We start from the raw sequence: 24,184 nt of genomic DNA on the forward strand, positions 1-24,184 counted from the left end.
CTGCATTTTATGTCTATACAGTAACTTTGTCATTTTAGTAAATTGTGACAAAAATATGTATGGCTGAGTTGGTCAGGCAGATAGTAATCTTACATATTGAAAGTCATTATGAGTGATGTCCATTAATATAATGAATCCTATCAAAACTTATATATGTCATATGATTCTGATTTTGACTAAACATTTAAGAATGATGAAATAATGAAGTAATATTAGTGACAGTGTATCTCTTAGTCTATATTTGTTTTGTTTTCTGCTTGTTATTAATACCATAGCTATGTCATAGACAACTGATTTTAAAAGACACTTATTTGCCAAAAGTAGGGATAATTTATTTAACAATTTTGTAGTTCAACTCTATTTATAATGGTGATCCAAGAACACTTACAAATGATTCGGTAATTTTAAGTGTGAACTGTATGATTGATTATGAAATTATATGAGGATTTTTATCAAATGTATAGATAATTTACAGGTTTTAATTTTTATAGATAGACGCAATGTAATATTTAAAAGTGCAATCAACAATGGGATTCAAGTGATTTATGATGGAAAATGAAAATGATTTATTATGGTGCATATGGTATAGACAATATTTGTACATAAAGTTTTCCAATAAACAATAATAAGTATAGAATTCATAGTCTGTGTTGTGTAATACATGTATAATGGTGGTGGAATGTAAATGTATGGACGTACTTGAGTGCATTCACTGAAAGTATATATTTACTAGTATGATCTTTGACATGACAAGCCCAGGATGTAATATAGAAATGTCAATAGACGGCCACTAAAATCAGCTGTACATCAAAGGGACTTCAGGTCTTGGAGTATATTGTACAGATCTACACTCGTACATGTATTCCAATGGGGGGGGGGGGGGTGTTTACAGAAATGAGTCAATAGGAACAGCTACTAAAATCAGCTATAACAAAGGGGATGTCAGTTGGTTCACCAGGTCTTGGAATACACATACACATCTACACATGTAGAAGCATTCCATGGGTGGAGGGGGTGTAGACACATCAACCCTCTTCCAAAGAAGAGGGGGGGGGGGCTCTGGTTGTGTGCTCTGGAAATGAATTTGATAATAAATTCCCTCAGTATACCTACTTTTGGCCCATACATCACATGCAAATCATGTGACCATTGTAAAGAAGACAATATCCCTGCACACTGAAGAATAGAGTTGTTAAGTTCTTGATTTGTGTATGTATGGCAGGTTTTAAATACTGATAAAAGAACACCGGAAACATTGGTATACATTCATACAACTCTAACTTTCTAAATTTTATTAGCTTTTAATATTTGTAAGAGTGTTTGACGTGATTTCACTATTCAAAGTAGTATTGTAAATCTGTCTTTTCCATTCCACTGGTATGAAGTCATTTCCCCGATTTTCTATTTTACTAGTACTAGACCCTAAATTATGACTGACTTGTTCAGGTGAGAACACGCTTGAACAAGTGTCGTACTTTAGGGTCTAAATACAATATGAGAGAAAATGACTTCATATCAGTGGCATAGAAAAGATATATTTATGATAGTAGCATGATTCGTTTTCAGTGATCCTTAGTTTTCCTCTGTTTATTATGGTGAGTGTGTGTGTGTGTGTGTGTGTGTGTGTGTGTGCTATCCCAGGATATCACTGATATCAGCGTCTATTCAAACGTTACAATGCTGTATCCGACGTAACTGCTTCATTATAATGCCCAAGTTTCCCATCTTTATCCTCGTGGACATTTAAATTATTAACAGAAGTCTGCGAATTTGCATCTTCAGATGGCCTAGATCGGAAATATAAACATATATCATATCAATGAACATATGCATGATAAAAATAGGATGTATTAATAAATTATAAATCATATTTACCCCAGAGGAGAATTAATACTCGTTATCATTCATGGTGTTGCCAATATTTAAAATTTGTGTTGAAAACATATCGGGTATTTGACATGAGGTAACGTTATTGAGTGGTGTCTGAATACCTCCATAATTCAAATCATTATACCTTTATGTTCGTATGGACTCACCTAAGATACGCGATGAGTAATTTGGGGTCAACTTTCTGCTCTCTTTGCGTCTTGGATAGACAGCGCACAAGTTCACTTGCAAGGATCCCAATTATGAACGTTATCAAACAATTGAGTACCACATAAAGGATATCTGAAGTGGAAAAAATAATATGATAACTTCAAGGTGTTACTTTACAGTACTACATCAAATCTAAAACGATTTTAGGTACTGAGTAACTATGAAATTGGATTTTTAAAAAAAACCTTAAACATGTAACCATGTCACTGTTGCATGATTTCACGAAAATATACACGGCAAATATTTTAGAATTTGGTTGTAAGTCATAAATTGATATATTAGAGCAACAATTTGAGATGGGGAGTCATTGAGATTTGATGAATTATATTAAAGGCACAGGCATGCAAGTCTTATTTCTGCCTTTAGTACATTTGCACTGATTACTGGTAATCAACTTGATTTAAAATAATATGGTATATTGACACATGCAAAGAGATAGGGTAATTATAATTTCATCACCAGAAATTTTCCCATAAATCCTTGCAGGAAACCAAACATAACTGAACACGTGTCATGTGCAGTAGTGCTTCTTTACAAGAATTCAATGTTGAGTAAATTACCGAGGTGTTATAATATCACCCAATACCATATGTAAGTTAATTGCAGTCATCAATGCAAGTACCAGTGTACTGAGTTTAGCAGAAATAAGTCTTTTAAAATGTAAACACGAAATACCTGGTATACAGGTAGAGGAACTACGTCGCTGTCTTGATATATCATACTTCCAATAACAATCCATAGACCGAATGTGAGTCCAGCAACCAGTCCAATGAAGCTGCCTCTGAAAAAAAAGTTACTTTGGATAGGGACAGACTCATATTTACACACCCATGTCTCTTTCACCAAAAGTATACTATGGTAGGTCATTCTCCAACTTTTCTTAACCCATGCCAGCATTGTATTGCAGTCTCTCAGTTGCGTCTCTGAGAAAACTTTGAATGGAGAACATACCTTCAGCATTATTTATAATTCTGTGTTTTCTAGCTAGAGTCTACGCCGGAATTCCTGCTTTAATTGAAGACGGTAATCCTGACTGGTTAGTCAAAGAAAGTCTGTGTCAAAGCTTGGTGAAATTCTACTAGCAGATATTATAATCTTTGCATGTGTAATTAATAGACAGACTAACATACATGGAATTGGCTCTTTTGTAGAATAAGCCCAGCAAGAAGACGGCCGAAATTGGACTGGTGAATACTCCAGATATCGTCAATACCATTTCTATCAGTGAACCGAGAAGCGAAGCCACAAACGCTAAACCAATCGCAGTTAGCCCGTATATACCAGCTGGACAATGACAGATGATAAAAGGCGAAATTATACATTTGTGTAGGTCTATGATAGTCTATTGCAATTGTACAAGTATATGAAATGTTTTATTGTTGTATGTTACTATTTCACTATGCATATAGTAGACCAGGTTATTCCAATGAATGAATGAATGAATGAATGAATGAATGAATGAATGAATGAATGAATGAATGAATGAATGAATGAATGAATGAATGAACGAACGAACGAACGAACGAATGAATGAATGAATAAATAAATAAATAAACATTAAATAGTTTTGAACAGATACATGTAAGTTAACATACAAAGAAACAGACGTTCCAGTATCACAATATTAGTATACGACCTGAAATTTTATAAAACAGTTGTAGTTTTCAAACCAATCAAGGTTATCCACAAAATATCGACCATTCAAACTATTAAACGACATATCGCCATGCCGTGTATAACACAGAAATAGTTGTGATATATTTCGTTGTAATAATCAGCTGATTGAAGTCCAATTCAGGGTCTATAAAGTTACCAACCCCAGACATAATGTATGTATCTATATGCAAGAGGCATTGACCCGGGTAAATTAAGCTATAAGATTGTACTTACTTAGAATCTTTGAAATGACTGTATCTCTAAAGTCGTTTTCTACAACAGGTTGTCCGGTCTGACGGGATCGAAATCTTCTCCATGGTTTAATGATATCTTCGAGTGTCATGGCAATCACTGAACTGAGCCCAGATGAAACAGTGCTGTCACGGTGAACATCAAGATAAATACATTAAGACAATCAACTCTAGATTTTTTTAGGGATCATGTTAACCTAATACCATATTCAATATTCGTGATTTTCATTTGTTTTCAAGGCATGCATAAATTGGTTGGAAGGTGTAGGTAACTATGTTTTCGGTATTCCTCAGAAGTTACCGTTCTAGATTGAACTCTAACAGTAGTTTCTTGAATTAGTTCTTCATACCAGGCAGCGACTCCTGAGAAATAGCATTATTGAGTTGTTATATGTGTTGTTATATATTTTGCCATTTTGCCCAGTAGCTGTTTATTATAAACGTATTCGTAAACGCATTCTATGCTTGCTTTAAATTTTGTAGTCGATGGCTTTACTATTTTTGATTCATTTGTTGTTTTGATTTTGCTTTCCACGTGTTTTAATGATTCAGAAATCAAATACGCTATCCAATACCTTAGAGTTCCAGCATACACACAGGCAATGAAAAGTCCCTGGAATCCGGAGATATTCCCGAACTGTGAGCTTATGAAATACATAATCATCTATTTTGGGGAAGAAAACAAGAATGGCCAAAGGCAAAAGTACATTACTAGTATGTCTTTGAAGATAACTAATAATGTTAGACATACTCTCAAAATAAGAGCTCCGAGCATACAGAACCACATTTCGTCCACATGATGTAGTCATCAACTCAACCTCGGCCACGTGTGATTATCAGCACTCGGAAGCAGCAAGATTATTGCCTAATAGTACTTTTTAGAAATTGACAAATGTTTTGTCAACAGTAAAAGAAAAATGGAAGTTTTAAAACCTGGTCAGGAGTTGTGTAGTTTGGTGTATAATGAGGCTCTCCTCCAATATCCACAATGATATCTGTTTAAAAATAAGTAGAAGAAAAAACTGAGAAACGTTCAGATATTTTGTCAAAAAATGGCCATTGCTGGGTGACAAAGTAACACCCAATTGTTCATTTTGTGACACCTGGTCAGACGTCGACGTAGATAGTGATAAATTTGGTCGAGTTTCAGAATTGTTCCTGTATTCAAGTATTATAGCAGAAGTAATTTGAAATGAATGAAATTAGTCTGATCCTGTGTGGGGAAGTTTATGTAATACCGATGTCTGTGTGTCTGTCTGTCTGTCCGTCCGTCCACCCGTCCACCCGTCCATCCGTCTGTGTGTATTCCGTCCGTCCGTGTGTGTGTGTGTGTGTGTGTGTGTGTGTGTGTGTGTGTGTGTGTGTGTGTATATTTGGTCGAGTTTCAGAACTGTTCCTGTATTCAAGTATTATAGCAGAAGTAATTTGAAATGAATGAAATTAGTCTGATCCTGTGTGGGGAAGTTTATGTAATACCGATGTCTGTGTGTCTGTCTGTCTGTCCGTCCGTCCACCCGTCCATCCGTCTGTGTGTATTCCGTCCGTCTGTGTGTGTGTGTGTGTGTGTGAATGTGTGTGTCTAACCGTTTGCACAATTGTCTGGTAATATGTATCCTTACATGTGTGCTATGGGTTGTGTTTTATACATATATAACTTGAAAACCAAGATAAAGATATTTGTACATATTGCACGGCCTTATTGTGGCTTGTCAAAATGATTTCTAGATCGAGAACGTTGCTCACCTGGTGGAAATGTGGCATTTATTGCAGGTGATAGTGGTGTCAGAGCATCTAGAGAAAAGAATATGGGACAAAACGATTAAACTATTCTTGTGGCTATTTTATTCTTTACTTTACTGCAAACATTCTTCAGAAGAATTAAGGTGAACAACAAAATGTACTCGTTATACTCATTACCCAAGTAGCGAGGCAGCCATAGTAGTCACGTGGTCTTACATGGCAGTACCATGAATATATGTATATGAATCATATCTACATGAGTAATGGTTGCCATTCTAATGCGCGAAAATTTCCACTAACATAGTAATACATAATTATATATGTTGCGAGTCTCTGACCAAGCATACATGATTTTGATTTTGATGCGAGTTACATCAACTTGATGTGTAAATAGCACCCTATATTGAGTTTACTAGTCTGTGCATTATTTAGATATGGTTTTTTATAAACAAAATCTAGTTTTACATTAACCATTAGTGTACATAGTTAACCTCCATATGACTTTTAGTATTGCGAGCATTACAAATAGATCTTTGTTGATCAAAATTATGTTTTTACGATTATTATCGTTGCTGCTTTTATTAAAATTTATAAATAGTTTTACACTATTACAAAGAACATGATTATTAAAGTTGAAATTGACATACTGTTGTAGAAAGCAAACAGAACCAAACCGGTGAAATAAACCATTGGTAATAAAGTGAGTGTAAACAGAATATTCACTAGTACCGCCCTGAAATAAAACATATAATAGACTATGTTTAGAGTCACTCAGAAATTGATTAACTATATTGCCATCAACTTGTGATACGTCATTTAGTAGAGTTCCTTTAGCCTTTCGTGAAACTTCAATATTTTTTTTATCTCACACATACAACAGATTGATACATTTTCATTTACAATTAATGGTATTGTGAATAGATTTTATGACATATAACTTACTTCTGCGCATGTCCAACTGTTTTGGCTGTGGCGTATCTCTGAATACTGGTCTGATTCAGCAATATATTGAAGTCCAGAAAACCAAACCCAATAACGAGATTGAAAAATGATAAACGAACAGTGACATCCCATGGAAACCTACAAAAATGATAAACTTGCTATAACCCATACTGAAATATAAATAATTATGTTTTTTCTATGTGTGGTTTAATATCTCCTACGCTTAGAATGAAGTTGTATGATTTATATAACTGTTTTTGATAGTTGCACAGATTTAATTCAAAATAAAAACTTTAATACTCAATGAAGACAATACTCTAAGTACAGGTGACATAAATCTAAGAAACTATACTAGTATAATACTTGATAATGTTTTCAAACTACATCCTGATGATTGCATTGTAAATGTGTATATGTCTCACGTGTAATATGTCGAAATATTCACAATGCCATGAACTCTAGGTTAAAAAAACGTTGACGTAAAACAGACACTGTTTTAAAGGATTGTCTCGTTCCAACACACAATACTGTCATTCCATATCACACCGTTATTTTTCTTCATAATGTATAATGTATGTTTCTAGTTTACAATTATCTTGATTAACATCATTGGGTTGGCTATGTGACAAGGCAATTGAGTTTACCAATATGATATACATATATCGTCTTCTTACTCAAACAAATTAATTCTATCATTCTGTGCATTGTAATTCCAGACGTGATCGAAACCTCCTGCTCTCATGGAACCAACAATGAAGACAACCAGTATTGTACCAAATATGACCAGAAACTGAAAGACGTCTGTCCAAATGACGGCACGCATACCACCCTGGGGAGAGAGGGGTATATATTACTATGTAATCTGATCATAAATAATAATTGTAACTCACTCACTCACTCACTCACTCACGCACGCACGCACGCACGCACACACACACACATACATACATACATACATACATACATACATACATACATACATACATACATACATACATACATACATACATACATGACAGTTCTTTGTTCATTTCTTAGCGTTCATAATACCATGACTACACTGTCACAGAGTTCAATTTCGATTTTCAGCTATTATCTGTCATTTATGTCACGATAAGAAACTTACCAACGTAGTGTACACTGTACAAACTACTCCAGATATGATAATAGTTATCCATATATCAACTCCTAACACTGTAAGAGAAGACAACTACACCTATAAGATGATACTAAGATGGTCATACAAAATTAAGAATGGAATTTGAAAGGATGGGGGTGGGGGTGCTACTATAATATACCACATCGATTCGGACAAACAGTACTTCTGAGTATAGAGGAACCGTTGCAGAAAAGTTCAAAAAACTCATAGCCTGCCTACCTGCTTTAATTGCCAAAGCTGGGCCGATCAACACAACCGCCATGAAAAACAGAGTTTGGATTGTAAACATGAATGACGAAAATATCCGTATACTGAAGTGAAAGCGCATGCTCATATACTGAAAGGTAAAATATATCATCACAAGAAACAACCAAAAACAACGCAACTTCAACAATTTTAAGCTTACTGAAAGAAAGTAGTGACGTAAGCATGTATGTATCACGTGACAGAAATCCGAGTTGGAAATTTACACTCATGTCACCCAGTACGTGCATGTTTCGCTACAAAAAATGTCTTTGGTCTAGTAATTAAAAGTTAAAAATAACTACGTTTCGGGAAATACCCTTCAAGAGCCGAGTCCTTAAACTACTGAAAGTGTAGGGTAAATATTTATCAGTAATATGTAAATGAATACAATTTTAATCAACGTTGTTGTTTAATTATATTCCTCTATACTCCTTTCCTTCCATTTTAGTCTGTATCTCTATTTACCATCAACTTAACAATAGCGACGCCACCTGCAATGGATGCATATTAGTTTTATGTCGATTTTCAGGTCTAATCCTAGTTTTGTGAGCGAACCAATTACATATTGATAAATAAAGGTAAAGTACGGTGGACCATACATGCGAAAGATTGCGCCTTAGATTTGATAGCACATAAAACGCACTAATGCTGTCCCAAAGAAATGTGTATGGTGACTGTAGCTTACCTCATACGCACTGGTAAACTTCAACCCATGGAACACCGGGATACAAAAATAGGCTATCAGAGGATATGACCAAACTTTGGAAAACATGCTGACTGAATATTGAAGTCCAAATATAAACACTTCAGCGGGAAATCCAAGAATAGTAATAGGTGTTGTAAATGATACCAATATAGACATTGCGATTGGTAAAAACGTCATACTTCGATCAGCTACCAAAAAACTTACCAGACAAGAAAAATGAAAACTTTAAACAGAATGCAGGGACGGGGGAGTCGACAATGTTAAATTTCGACTAGGGTACCGCATATGACTTGATACATGTATTTATGATAACGTTATCAGTCGCAGAACTGTATGGTGTACAATACTTTACACCCTGGCCACCCCCACCCCCACCCAAAAAAACAACAAATAACAATAATCAAACTAACGATAATGTATAAATAAATAAATGAAATTTGAAAATAAAAATAAATTATTAAAAGTTGTACTTTGTATTCCTGCGTTCGTGAGAATTTTGGCAAAAATAACTTAAAATAAAAATAACAGCTTGCTAAGAAATGATCACTTTGGGAAAACACACATCAGTTCAGATGTGACTTTATGCTTTGGCGATGATGATGGTGCTGTAATGTTTATTATCTCATGTAGCAGTCTCATTGAATTGGACAGAAAGAAATCGCATGCAGTGACACCCAGGGTTGTTTAAAGTCTAGATACTTACGTTGAAGTTGACCGTTGCCCACCTTTCGAAATACTGTGATAAATTCCAATCAAAACTGATACTATCAACAGGCCACTGAAAACAATGTAGTCGACAACACCGAACGGTATGACGTCATCAGAAGCCATGTTCGATTTGATGTTTGACGACACTGCAGTTAAAAATGAGGAAAATTGGTTAAAAACGTCATAGTGAGTTTTTTCGATCAAGACATCAATACTGAGTTGTGGCTATTCCCAGTGCATGAAGGTTTTGAATCACTGAAACTAGGTTCCCAGGAAATGGCACTGAATTCATAATCGCTTTAAAATATCAAGAGATTCAACCACAAAATGTTGTTTGTCAGGATTGGAGTGTAAAAATTACAATTTGAACTCACTAAACTTGTGGTATCCTTGAGGGACCCGTTGCACGCACTGTATATCTTGGTTGTTGGAACGTCAATTTATCAGTCAGAAATCTATCACATGGCAATCTTAAGATGTCAATATTATGCTATTATTTATTGTTACATTTCTGTTTCTTTTTGCATTTTATTTATACATTATATTCACTTTGTTATCAATTATAGCATGAGGTATGATTTATAAAACATTTTATACATTGGACAGTGATGTGAAAGGGCGCACCGACATTGTTTTCAGCCAGGAAACCCAAACTACAAAGCGAAACAATTAACAGTAAATGTTGTAGAGCGGTAGTGTACAGTCATTGTTCTGAAGTGGTAAACAAGAACTAATGTGTTCTAAAGTAAACAAATCGTCATGACCTTGAATTCACTGATTTTTGGGGTTAATATGACCGTCCCACTTTTATTTGCATGTGAAAATATTACATTGATACCATATCATGGCATATGCTTCATATCACGTTTGATATGACGTTATCAAATTATCAAACAACCACTGTTTGCGTACGTTTGACTAGCTAAATACTTTATTTTTCTTTTTATCTGGCAACAAATCAAATGCAGATTCATCTATTCGTGAAATAAATCTCCCTCCGGTGGTCTGTAGTTGTTATTGTTGTTGTTGTTAAAGAGACTAAATGTGCCATGACTTTACTATATTGTTCCCCTGATAAGCAGTCAGATAAAATTTACAGACACACTGTACATTTAATATGACATACATGTACAACTTTTGACCGTAGAGTTTGACACTGTGCCATGTCAAGACAACAACAGAGTTTTTATTTAGTGACACTCTGTCCAACATAAAATAAACAAAAAATTGACAGAACATGCTTTTAAACTTCGTTCTGTCGACGTTTCTGTCTAAAGCGCTATAATCATTTTCGTCTCGGTTAAAGTAGGTCCATTTTAGCATTTACTCGTGCCTAGAGTCATACTCGTAAAATCACACCTTACACCACCTTCTGCTACAAGAAGTCAGGTCAGTAAAATTTACAGGTGGATGTCCTTGTTATTTTGGCATCGTTATTGTTTTCTGTTAGTCTGGTTCCTTATCTATTTGTGTATAACATTTAATTTTCTAATTTCTGAGTATATAGCTCATTTAACTTTAATCTCGTCTCTGTGGACGTGTGAAATTTATGTACAATTCTTTCTTTGGTCCAAAGGTTGCATGTTCACTTCTTATAGTTCATAGCATTGCTAGAGAAAGTTATATGGTGGCGTTCTCGATAAACAGTACCATCAGCTAATAGTACATATAGTACGTATAGCAGAAGGGAATGGAAATGAAATAAAAGTTGAGAGTTTGATGAACTAACAGTTTGAGAGTTTATTATTAATAAGAATGTACGAGATGACATATAACAACGATTTCGGTTTATAAATGAAATATCTGAGATACAGATAGAGAGAATTGTATTTTATCGTTGAGACAATCATAAATATATGACAAGAATGGGAAAGGAAGGTAGCATCTATGTGGCCGCGGGTAGGGTAGTCTAAAGAAATTGTCATCAGCTGTGTAATCAATCAAATACTCCCATACCAACTATCAACGCTGAAATTCTAATCTACAGGCAAGTGATTCGCGTTACCAATTCATCATTTTATGACAGCGCAAAGACATTAGCACTACGCCCATTTTTTTGTCCACACTGTTTTATCTTTGCAGTATAATAATGTATTAAAACACTATTTTCAGGGAAAATGTCAACAGACCCAATTCCTTTTGGTGTCGTCGACTATGTGGTCATCGCTGTTATGCTGGCGATTTCGGCGTCTACTGGGATCTACCATTGTATTGCAGGAGGCGGACAGAAGTCCACATCGAAGTAACTGTCCTTATTAACCTTTACATGTCAAACCTATGATACCTTAAATAGTGTATTTGGGATATTTCACCAGCTCGTGTATTTGGGATATTTCACCAGCTCGTGTGTTTGGAATATTTCACCAACTCGTGTAATAGGGATATTTCACTAACATGTATGTGTATTGGGGATATTCAAGTACTTCTTGTATTTGGGATATTTCACCAACTCGTGTATTTGAGATATTTCACTAACGTATATTTGGGATATTTCATAAACTCGTAAATTTGGGATATTTTACCTCAAACATGTGTATTTGGGATATTTCACCAACTTGTATACTTAGTATATTTCACTTAAACAGTGCATCAATGCAAGAATTTTCTTTTATAATACTAGCAGTCAGTAAAATCTTAACACTAGCAAAGGTTCAAATCGTACATCCCCATGGTTTTCTCTGTCCATATTTTCTTTTAGATATTTAGTTGCTGACCGTAGTATGGGTTGTATACCACTTGGAATGTCATATTTTGTTACATTTACGTCATCTATTGCTGTCTTGGGTTTCCCAGCAGAAGTCTTTGTCTATGGGATTGAATACAGTCTAATGATTTTGTGTTATATATGGAGTTACCCTCTCTCGGCTTATCTTTTTACCCCTGTTTTCCGTGGGCTAGGATTTACAAGCGTGTATGAGGTAAGAAGTTTGTGATATACATGCAGTGGAGTTATAAATTTCAAATATGCATACACCACCTGTTAAATGTGACTTGGGCTTCATATCGTTTGTAATTAGTCGATTTCTGGTTCCAAGATGCATTGCGCGAGAGGACGTCGCTTGTGTTGTTACATTTCAGTCTTGTTTTGTCTTTATTACGTTTGAAATAACATCTTCATCAGGAGAAGACATGTTGACCTCTTTGATTATGAGTGATTTTATGGAACAAAGATAGCGATTTTACGGGTGAACCTAGGGTACGGTCAGGTGACAACTATCCCCATGAGTAGCGCGTACACATTATACATGGCATTGTATGGAGAGGTATGCGCAATGCATCTTACATGTATAACTCCAACATGGTTTGTAATCCAATCGAAGTATGGACAGTGATTGACCGGGTCAAGATGTATTTCTGTCTGACTCGATCTGAATTGAAATGACATGACTTGAACCGACTAAACTGACCTGACTCAAATGACTGACTTACTAACTGACTGACTGACTGACTGATGACTGACGGATCGATCGATCGACCATAGCGAGACAAATACATTACCATTGCAAATGAGAAGCCATCGTAAAGTGGTTTCTATTCTTCAGTTATTAAGCATATATCACCCGCCTTGACTTTTTTAATATTTTCATTTTTTTAGTACATGGGTAAACGATTTAACTTGGGTCTTCGAATATGCTGCACTATTCTGTTTATTTTATCAAATATGGTTTACATGGCAACCACTATGTTAGGCCCAGCACTTGCCTTTGAAGCTGGTAAGTTGAGCAATTGTTATAAAGTGTCTTTCGTTCAATTATTTTGTGTTCTCGAGGGTAACTAAATTATTTTGAATGTATTTTGTACATGAGTTAAGTTGCTATGTTTTTGTTTGTTTGTTTGTTTGTTTGTTTGTTTGTTTGTTTGTTTGTTTGTTTGTTTGCTTTTGGTTTAGCTCCATCCCTCCCTGAGTCTATGGTCGGTCTATGCAATGGTATTGTACATTCAATGCATGATTTTTCAGTTCGTAACCATGATCACACCGTTGGCCATAACGCACATCTGACCTATTACGCCCGTTGTCGTTCCCATTTCATGCGTTTCTTTGCAATTTTCTCCTTCATTTAGTTCAAGGATTTGAGATGTGGAAGACCATTCTCATAACTGGCGTTGTATGCACTTTCTACTGTACATTGGTAAGTACATATTTGTCAATATAATGGGAAGTTCCAAAAAATGTGTCTTGAAGTCTGAGAATGGAAAATTTTGACAGTGTCTTTCGATTCGTTTTCCCGTTTTAATACAACTCTTTACACCACACCCACTATAATACAACTCTTTATATTACACTCACTATAATACTAAAGACACATTTTCACATCTGTTTTTCACAACTTTGTTAGATTTAATACACCGGTTCCCTTCTTCCACTTGGGATTTTTAAGAAAAATATATGTTTACAGTAAATCTCTTGTTTTTCTTCACTGTCCATTCTACTGTCGTCAAAAATTATCGCAGCTAAAGGGTCTAGTAAGAATAAATTGAGATGACGCAGGCTTGACGGAACAGGCTCATTGTCATCCGGCTAATTTGTCCGGCAACCTTCCGGACCGCGGAAAATAGTACGAGGTATTGTTTAAACCTATTCGCATGATGTCAACTAAGGGAGCCTTCAGTAATTACAAATGAGGGAGGGCCATGAGGGTGTCACTTTTTACGAATCGGTTCTTGGGAGGGCCATATTTTAGAAAATGGGATACATAGGGTCCCATTTTACTTTGACTCATTCCATTGTCTAATTTTGCATTTTGGGGGAATTTGGCATCCCACTGCTGACGTATCAGTTAGGGGAAGGGTTGGGGATAGGTACCAAAATATCAGACCACGTCAATCAAATCGCTGCTGACAGTCATGTAGAGAATAAAATTGTCAGGCATGATGTGAGGAGAGAAATAAGTCACAGTGAGACCCACAGGACTAAAACGGGAACAGCTGGGTACGATATTAGGGATAATGTTGTGGAAATGCAGACCCCAGTCCTGACAATATCGGGAATGTGCCCATCTAGTTTTTGGGCGTTAATGTTGTGGCCTTCAGTTCAGCGAACGAGATCAAAACACAGGTATTGATTAATACAGTGCCAACTTCACACAAATTTACTATAGTGATAGTAGTTGGGAAATGCCTTTAAAACTTTCAATGTGGTGGTAGCGGTGAGAATAAGTCCTTTAAGCCATTGGTTCTTGTATTAGTGTCCTTTTCAATGTCTGGTAGCATTTAAACCATGTTTTTGAAATATTTTATCAGGGGAGGATCATGTTTTACAGAAAAGAAATTGAGGGAGGGTCACTTTTTAGCACGACAGAGTCGGGAAAGGGTCAAGTTTCACGCAACACCCCGGGCCTGATTTTTCCCGGCCCTCCCTTTGTTATTATCGAAGGCTCCTAAAACCCATTCTTATGGATACTTATGAACTGTCGTCTATAGGGAGGGATGAAAGCTGTTGTCTGGGCTGACGTTTTTCAATTTGTTGTCATGTTCGGTTCTATCCTGGCGGTGTGTATACTGGGATCAATAGAGGTTGGAGGACTTGATTATGTCTGGAACATCGCAAAAGAAAACGGAAAGTTAAATTTTTTTGAGTAAGTACACAAAAATGTTGCTTTACTAATGCGTGTATCGTATTAACAACCCTGCAAATAGGCTTAGTTTAGATTTTGTTTTGTAGACCAGTTGCCAAATTATGCAGCTATGACAATAAAGATACAGAAAATAACCCAGGAAAAGAGAGTTACAATAGTAATAAACATCACAGAACCTATACTAAGTGTGACCGATAATTGTATTCACTAGTTTACACTCTTTGTCATAAATGCTTAGCATTTGGGCGTTGTACAACGACAGGAGCCTTGTCAAAAGTAATTAGCATAAGGGTTGCATGCAACAATTTACCCTAAAATACGACACACCATAAGATGAGCCGATACCACTGCTCGAGGTCTTACAGGTTGAACTTAGCAACAGCATAATATGTTCAATGTACAACAGCTGTATCAGGACCTGTGAGCCATTCTCGCAAACCAGAGTTATTATTTCTACCACTACATTTCGAATGCTGTGAGTACATCGAGCTGCATCTTTTACATCTTTCTTTGACCACATATTTCATTCTCCTTCACTTTGTTAATTACAAACCAGACTGAGAATTTACTTTGTATGTTCGATACTGGTAATACACGACACTTTACAAAATCAATTTTGCTGTTTTCATATTTTTTTTTAGATTTGATTTTCAACTAACAGAACGAATATCCTTCTTTGGATTGGTGTTTGGCTTTGGGCTGAATTCTCTTGCAATCACAACATGGCAGTCTGCTGTTCAACGTGTGCAAGCTGCAAAGTCCCTTCGTCATGCTCAAGGGTAAGGTTTCACGTTGTTGTTGTCGTCGTCGTCGTCGTCGTCGCCGTCGTCGCCGCCACCGTCGCCGCCGCCGCCGCCGTCGCCGTCGTCGTCGTCGTTGTCGTTGTTGTTGTTGTTGTTGTTGTTGTTGTTGTTGTTGTTGTTGTTGTTGTTAATGACATGACTAAGCGTTTATCTATTTTTTCTATAATTGTCTGACACTGAACTAAAATCTAAGATGATAATGTAATAATCATTCACATAATCTTTTCCCTTGTACACAAAGGGAATAAAAACGCCAATGACGTTTTACGCGTACACCTGGGTAACTGTTGACCAACCAGTCCAGTGACTTAACCTTTTGTGATGACACTTCTTACTGACTGCTGAACAAATAATTTGTATTCTACAGGTCATTGCTACTCAACATTCCTTGCATGTGGATCGTATATTCCATTACGTTCTTCAACGGATTGGTACTATATGCCTTTTACAACAGTAAGTATCTTTGGATTGCCAAATTTACCCCCTAGTATTGGCTTCATTCGTTGGCTAAAATTATACTTTTGGATGAGTAATAAGTACTTTATGTTTCGGATTTCGAAGCAACTTACTATGTTTTTCCATATACTTCCGTGGTTTTTCTACCCGACAAAAGTCAAGGTGAACAACTATGTAGTTACCGGCGGAAAAATGTGAAACATAGACCCAGTCCGTGTTTAAATTTTTTTTAAAATAACAATAAAGTCAACTTAAACGTGTAATTTTGAACGAAAAGATTTAAGAACATATATACTGCAGTTAAGAAGTTAAAAAAGAGGCCACGTCATCCTTTAAGGACAGTATCCGACAACTTTGAAATTAATATTACTTACAGAAGGCAAGTGGCATAATGTTTTATTATTCATGGTCTTCATGTATATTCTCTTTTTTTAATCAATAGATCAGTTGACACCACTACGGCCACCAACCAACTCAACATTTGCTCCAGGTAATGCTGGCTGACGATTGTATTGCCCCCTTCCCCCCCCCCCCTCCAATTTACAATTATACATGTATCTGCAAATCATCAGCTCGAATATTGTTCGTGGAAGAAATCGTCGCCAAAAGGCACTTTGTATTATTTTAACGGAGTTGCTTCTTTAAGAACACTGAAATCATAAAATGTTAACTCGAAGTATTGTAAAAAAAAAATACCAGAAATTGTCACATTCTGTTCGGCAAGAAACGGAAAAATGGTACTCATTGGTGTTTTGGTATACGTGTGTGTGTGTGTGTGTGTGTGTGTGTGTGTGTGTGTGTGTGTGTGTGTGTGTGTGTGTGTGTGTGTGTGTGTGTGTGTGTGATGTTTACTTGGAGACCAATCATTGATAGATGTCGTCATACAGGTACACAATGACGTAGGCTGGTGCGAAAAAGACCCACCCTCGATTGCACCCTTCAGTTGCAAAGCGACCTTCGTCGCATATCGACAGTGCTCAATGTTCTCGTTTTTCACTCAATGACCTCACAATGACTCTATTTTATTGTTGATGTCAGATACCGCGATGTTGCTACCAGGAAATGAAGACTCCCCTAGGTACGAACCAAATTATAGTACGGCGGACCAGGTGAGTCTTTGCACAACTCAAGAGTTTGCACTGCGTCTTTGGTTTATTTTACTACAAGCTACACTAGCTGTAACTGGTTTTTAGATAAGACAACCAACAGTTTATCATATAAACGAAACTTGTTAAAATAAAAATAATTAGACACTCTACATGTTACTTAGAGGTCAATTGTATCCACAAGATACAGCAACAGGATGACATTATGGTCGCATTGGGGAAGTTGATTTTTGGATGCGGACCGACAGCTACAAAAATACAAGTACCCACAGGCGATTCAATGACAGTCAAATACATTTACCGACATATGAATAAATACTGTTCAGGGTGTGTGATAAAATATTACGAGTACGTATAAGTAATTTATAAATTTTAGTAAATATACCTTTGGTTATTTGATTTAAAAAAGAAGCCCCAGTTGCAGATAGAGAAGGTTTAAGACTATTACATGATTCTTTTTTTTCCACTTGTAGACGAACAACGACGGGTCTTTCAATATATATACCAATTGTGACATTTGTGACATTTTTATTTGAGTGTGTTCCCGTATGGTTGTTTTCCAGGTCGACTATAAATAACTTCCTGATGTATATAATTAATATACCAATAAAAGCTATTCAAGACATATTACGGTTACAATTCTTTTCGTGAATATTGAAGACATCATATAGTGACCAACTACATGATGTCTGATATAAAAAACATTGTAAAAAGTGTGTCTATGAAACATTGCTTTCGCAACCTTTCCCTTTTTTTCTACTTAGATTTTAATGTTCTTTGTGAGTTCCACGTTTGGTAAAGTTCCAGGATTGCAGGGTATGCTAGTTGCTTGTCTTCTGGCAGGGGCTCTTAGGTTTGTGAGATTCAATCTACATTGAGAATCATTACATTCAAATCCATTTTTTTCTTCGTTTGTGTGACTTGAATCTATATTTGACAATCTAGAGATCATTCATGTATGTTCAATATGTTAACACAGACTAAACTTTACATTTGTGACTGATGCACATTGTATAGGCATGTATATATGTGCCTTGCATCTTGTCCTCTACAGTCGAAAAACCTGTTTCTAGATCTAAACATCCAACTTTAAGCTGTTGACGCTACGACGTTGCAAGTGTAAGATGGGGGAGATGCGCGATAGAATTTGTCGTTTGCAATTACCAACATTCACACTGCTACCCTTTCCGTTGCCAGCTAACAAATAGAATGTGCGATTTGTCAAACTTAATCTAAAAGTGCAATGCACAGGTAGATAAACAAAAGCTGAACACAAAATCACTATCCTTAGCACAGTGACCAGTCACATTGGTGATTGTATACAAAGGAAACTGGCATGCATTGTGAAGTCACTTACATATTATGGGATACAAGAGAAACACAATATGTATCACCAATCATATCTCGTAGTGAAAGACTTCTTCCGGTCACTAAAATATAGAATTGAAATATTAATGTTCCGTTTACAGTTACTCCACTGGACAGGTGGGAAGAACAAAATTTCCGGGTATTTTAAGATAGAATGTAAGATAGTTGTCAGCTTTCTAAGAAACCTTACTATACATCAACCATATTTCTTCTACAGTTCTGTTTCATCTGGGTTAAGCGCTGCCACGGCATGCACCTTACAAGACGTTATTAAGCCATGGAGGAAATGGCGGGCTGGGAAAACTAACAGTGTCGTCATGGAAGACGATGCTTGGGATACAAAACTATCCAAAATGCTCAGTAAGTATGACCATTTCATACAGGGTATTTGGATTCTACCACCCTTACAGTTATGATAAGAAAGAGGGTGTTCCATTTATTAAACATACCCCGACGGACAAAGCTTATATTACCGTAATAATAACTGATACTCTGTTCATTTTTTTCAGATTGCGGATTCGGCATCATGGCAACGCTATTTGGTTTCTTAGTACCATTTCTTGGATCGTTCATGCAGATTTCTAATATACTTGGTGGTGTGTTTGGAGGGCCGATGCTTGGGACGTTCGTTCTCGGAATGCTTTTACCTAGAACGAATACTTGGCAAGTAGAAAATATAGTATAGTAACCCCCCCCCCCCCCACCGACAGACAGACATACAGACAGATAGATCGCGTTTTGTCATCTTAATTGTGATACTATGGACACTTTTACAGTTCCGAAAAAAGGAAAGTTCCTGTGGGAACGTAGCCGTACCGGGGGGGGGGGGCTATAAACAACATTGCGGAAGGGCCTTAGGATGTATGTGCTCTATGATCAACATACTTCCATAACTATTTCGAAGTTGGTAATACAAATTCAAGCGTTTCGTACACAGCAAGACTATGAATGTGTTAACTACACAAGTATATTATTCACATCACATCACAGATATTAAGCTACCGATTATTTCGATTTTTTAAGAATATCATTGCCAATCCATCACGGTATTTTTTTACATTTAGGCTTATGAGAATCAACGAAGTCTTCACAATTGTAATTTCTGTTACGCTAATATTTCAATCGTTAGGGGCGCTATATCGGGATTGTTGTCTGGATTCGCTGTAGGGGTGTTCATCAGTGGAGGATCGATAGTTGCAGAGCAGTTGGGGACAGAACCATTGACCATAAATAAAGTAAGACACTGCACAAGATTTGTAGAATTTCGTTGGTTTTACATTGACATTTCAGAAAATAAGTGTTCTTATTGACGCGACACCAAATGTGTAAACCACAAGGAACTACCGACAATTTTATGAAAAAGAGAAAAAATTCAAATTGATGACAAACATACCTCAGTTAATGAAAATGCACTATTCGTGATAAAACGTCACAACCAATCACAATACACTGCAGTATACTTGACCTTTGAACGAAATCTGGACTCGGAAGGTAACGTATTTCTGACTACTTAACGTTGAGTAAAAACGAAGTTCAAAGATCAAGAAAAATCCGATTTAATAGAGCAAGATTTTCACAATTAACCCTAACATGCTACGTGCGCCTTTACGCACATGTACTGTCAGAAGTTGAAAATGTCCAAGTTTTTTTTTTGAAATCTGAAATCAGGTTCAGCATATATTAAGGCAACCTGTGATCTATCATCCATTGGTGTTGATTTTTAGTTACTCCAATGACCATACACTTGGTAGTTGGTTGAATAGTGAAATAAAAGTAATTTCTTCATCCAAAAGTACTGAGTATCAAAGTTCCTACTAGTTCATCGACAACAATAAGTATGTCGATAGGGTGGATCCTGTTCTTTATTCTGTTTGAAGTCAAATTCACAATTGATTTCACCAATTGCAGGTGTCCTTTCTGTGGTATTCTACTATTAATTTATCTGTCACTGTACTGGTTGGCGTCATAGTAAGTGAAATTGTTAGATGTGTGAAGCCATCGGAAAGAAAGACCGTAGACCCGTCCCTATTGGTTATGCAACTCAGGTATTGTTTAGATTTACTTGTTTCCTGCTCGGTTTCAATCACCAGAAAATGTTGGGATGTATTCGACCTTTTCACCCTGAAAGCACAAGTTATGAAATCTGAATTGCTCCTAACATGTCATTTTTATCCAGCCCCAGAGAACATTAGTAGAAGTATTAAGTGCATGCAAGATCAAAATTCGAATAATCTTCATTAGGAATACTATAAGGCGATGTCAAGTGTTTACCTCTGGTTTGAGATTACGGTGTACCAAACCGAACTGTTGTCCAAGACAAAAGCAAAACAAGGGTATCTTTGATTCCACAATGTTACTGAAATTCGCTATAATTAACTGGGGAATTATTCTTTTCTCGAACCTTCCGATATGAACTTCTTGAACAGCCAAGTAGTAAAATAAATCCACGCCTGACAAATTTGAATGCCTTTCAAGCATTATTTGCATAATTTAACTCAAAACTTTTACATCTGCAGATTTAAAATACCAGATATCTGGTACTCTTATCTCCACAGACCATATTACCAGGCCAAGTATGACGAAGAACTTAAAATGAGCCGCGTAGAAATGAATACAGCGATCATATGCAATTACTCCCATACTTTCTCTGGCAAAACTGATTGATCAATGCACATATAGTGGCAAGTAACTGGTAGCTGTGATTAATCTTCATTTAGTAAACCTTTCAAACCATATTTAGCATAGCAGCAAGAGTTATATAAAGTGTAAACTATAAGCGTTAGACTTTAGTGTGCTGTATAAACATTTCTTGTACCATAAAAACTGGTGGACATTTTGTTCTGTTCTGGATTTCTTTCTTTGAATGCAGCCCCTTTGTTATCATGGAGTGCTGGCGTGCTGTAGAACTATTCAACCAGATACTGCAATTATATATAACTTGGGTAGGACTTAGGATTAGAGTAGTTTTATATCCTCAGATGTATTAAGGTATTTTCTCCTTGGGCATTAAATGATCAACGGAACCTCAAAACCCTGACCAAGTGAATTTATCCAGCGTGTGCCAAGTTACGAATCTGTGTACCTCGAGCTGCCAAGTTGAGCGTTTCCCCTTCCACAAGCTATATCCTCGTCAGTAAAGGTCAGTAAAGAATAGAAAAACCACTTTATCGAAATAGTTATTTAAAATTATCCAAATTCCTAGTTGCACACCGTCTAAATTGATCAGTGAAATAACTTGCAGACTAAATTTTGACCAATTTTGATGACTTGGACTTTCTATTAGTTACTTAGGGACTCCCCGTTTAAATCAAGTAGATACCTGCATAATTCAAGAAAAAAATGATTGTTTTCTTAATGTGAAAATGCTGGTCTAAGCGGGTTGGAATTATAACGGTAATTAACTTCCCAAAAGTTAGAAGATTGCAACGAGTATGGTCACCGGAAAGTAACAGAATTAATGAATTTACGCCATTGGGGTGCGAACATGGCACGCACTTGGGGGCAAGATCACTAGTGATCTAGGATAAAAATGCAATTTTTTTAGTTTGGGATGGGAGTGTGTGAAACCATTTTTGTTCTCAACCGACAAAAACGATGTTACTTTTGATTCAATCTGTTTATACCCCCAAAATATAAATACTTCATTAAATAATTTCAAATCGAGAAATGGAAGAATTTTCGCTATAGTGTATGCATGGCAATACATTCAAGTGTCAATAAAAACATTTTATCAGTACATACTGGCTTTGTATTCATAGCACAACTGATCTGAAATTGCTTGTACTGGCTGAAATAATTATCAATTTTGGCCGATTACGTTAGAAGTTGAAGGAGGCGAGGTCCAACTAAATTAAAATTTAGTTTTTTATCTTGCGTTGAACAATCCATCTCGCCCCGTACGCCGAATTGAACAAACTTGTACATGCGCTGCAGCTTCCAGGCGAACAGTTTGCAACACTGCAGACCTAATGCATATATACTCTAGCAATTTGCCATCTTTCAATGCGTTTGGCAGGAGCAGACCAAGTACAGTCACTGTGGTTATTACCAAGTTTCAGTATATGACAAGTCATTTACAGATCAGTGTTAACGAACCTACTAGTACTAGTAGTCATATCTGGAAGACTGTCAAAAGTTAACTCCGAATAATTCATTTCGGGGGAGCGGGTCATTGAAATAATTGAAAGCTGCAAAAGGCATACCCTAGAAATTAACTTTAATACAACAGAAAATTTACAAGTAGGATTCAAAATTTTGTCTGTCAACATGGACAAGTACTTTGCTCATTTATACATTTGACTACAAAACATGAACGTACGACGCTCATAATCAGTGAAAAATACTGACCATTTAATACTGTTACGTTTCTGCCGACATTTTACCATCCATGACAAACAAAATTTTGAATCCTAATTCGAACTCTTGAAAATTACATCTGATTAACTCAAATACAAATGAAAAAGGGTGAATCTTTAAATGAAAGGGGAAATAAATATTCAATATAAATTATATATAAATTACATATATATATAAATCAGAAAATTATACATAATACCCTAAATTAGCCAGGAAGACGAATGCATGTTTTTAAAGCAGACCTTTTATCTGCTTTTGGTTCATTGTGAATCAGTTCAGCGTTTGTGTTTCCTAGTCCTTTTTTCATTGTAACAAAATCTGAAAAGAAACAAAGCTTGCCTGTTAAAGTACACCAGCATGAAATGTGCAAGCAAGTAGTATTGTACCAATTTGAGAAAATACTAGCGCAGCTCTAAGTCAAATCTTGCATTTTATAAAAGTAGTTCGAATAGTTAAGACTAATTCATCCATCCAGCTCGCATATTGATTTTACCCCACAGTTGAGGGTGCAGTCTCCTGACATTGCGTGTTTGCCTACTGGGGCTTGAAATTGGCCATATTTGTTCACAAATAGTTGTTTTTGTTTATTGTTTACGATCTTTCTTTACAAATTAGTTTTTATTTGTTTACTTTTTTTTGCTCTTTTAAAAATATCTTTTACCTACAAGGTGCCATGTAATAAAGTGATGATTTGAAGATCTGGTGTGTTTTTTTGCTAAATCGATTTAAACTTGTTCTTTTGTTGGTTTTATAAACCATCTTTTACTATACGATGACTGACGACCTTAATTATTTAGCCTGGGAGTTAGTTATACTGAGCTCCCTCAACTGGTGACCCCTCGTCCCCACTCACCATGGGAAAAGACTAGTCAAATCATCACTTTATTACATGGCACCTTGTAGGGAAAAGAGCAAAAAAAAGTAAACAAACAAAAACTATTTTTTGTAAAGAAAGAACGTAAACAATAAACAAACAACTATTTGTAAACAAATATGGCCAATTTCAAGCCCCTG

The 24,184-nt window shown here is 36.1% G+C and overlaps 2 protein-coding genes across 2 annotated transcripts; one reads left to right on the forward strand and one right to left on the reverse strand.

Annotated features, from left to right (window-relative positions):
* Positions 1-1,672: 1,672 nt before the first annotated feature.
* Positions 1,673-9,628, reverse strand: LOC144445679 (sodium-dependent multivitamin transporter-like). The gene is made up of 9 exons (XM_078135320.1): positions 9,501-9,628; positions 8,777-8,996; positions 8,065-8,182; positions 7,813-7,880; positions 7,361-7,515; positions 6,687-6,824; positions 3,988-4,130; positions 2,037-2,169; positions 1,673-1,787 (listed from the first exon to the last, which is right to left on the reverse strand). Exons 1-9 carry the CDS (start codon positions 9,626-9,628, stop codon positions 1,673-1,675), a joined length of 1,218 nt encoding a protein of 405 aa, XP_077991446.1.
* A 1,994-nt stretch (positions 9,629-11,622) lies between these two features.
* On the forward strand, positions 11,623-21,478 carry LOC144445687 (sodium-dependent multivitamin transporter-like). The gene is made up of 15 exons (XM_078135333.1): positions 11,623-11,747; positions 12,204-12,423; positions 13,101-13,218; positions 13,568-13,635; positions 14,927-15,081; positions 15,723-15,860; positions 16,252-16,337; positions 16,783-16,830; positions 17,379-17,449; positions 18,211-18,299; positions 19,032-19,174; positions 19,324-19,477; positions 19,944-20,049; positions 20,723-20,859; positions 21,331-21,478. Exons 1-15 carry the CDS (start codon positions 11,623-11,625, stop codon positions 21,476-21,478), a joined length of 1,806 nt encoding a protein of 601 aa, XP_077991459.1.
* The last annotated feature ends 2,706 nt before the right edge of the window (positions 21,479-24,184 follow it).

This window comes from Glandiceps talaboti, chromosome 2, assembly GCF_964340395.1.
Source record: "Glandiceps talaboti chromosome 2, keGlaTala1.1, whole genome shotgun sequence".
NCBI lineage: Eukaryota > Metazoa > Hemichordata > Enteropneusta > Spengelidae > Glandiceps > Glandiceps talaboti.

What these genes read in the sequence shown, in the direction of transcription:
- LOC144445679 (XM_078135320.1), bottom strand. Translation starts at nt 9,628, where the DNA reads ATGGCTTCTGATGACGTCATACCGTTCGGTGTTGTCGACTACATTGTT. An exon ending in GTACAGTGTACACTACGTTG is followed by an intron (nt 7,516 to 7,812) that starts GTAAGTTTCTTA and finishes CTCTCTCCCCAG; the next exon opens with GGTGGTATGCGTGCCGTCAT. An exon ending in TTACTCATCGCGTATCTTAG is followed by an intron (nt 1,788 to 2,036) that starts GTGAGTCCATAC and finishes TTTCCGATCTAG; the next exon opens with GCCATCTGAAGATGCAAATT.
- LOC144445687 (XM_078135333.1), top strand. Translation starts at nt 11,623, where the DNA reads ATGTCAACAGACCCAATTCCTTTTGGTGTCGTCGACTATGTGGTCATC. An exon ending in AGCACTTGCCTTTGAAGCTG is followed by an intron (nt 13,219 to 13,567) that starts GTAAGTTGAGCA and finishes TCCTTCATTTAG; the next exon opens with TTCAAGGATTTGAGATGTGG. An exon ending in AACCATTGACCATAAATAAA is followed by an intron (nt 20,050 to 20,722) that starts GTAAGACACTGC and finishes CACCAATTGCAG; the next exon opens with GTGTCCTTTCTGTGGTATTC.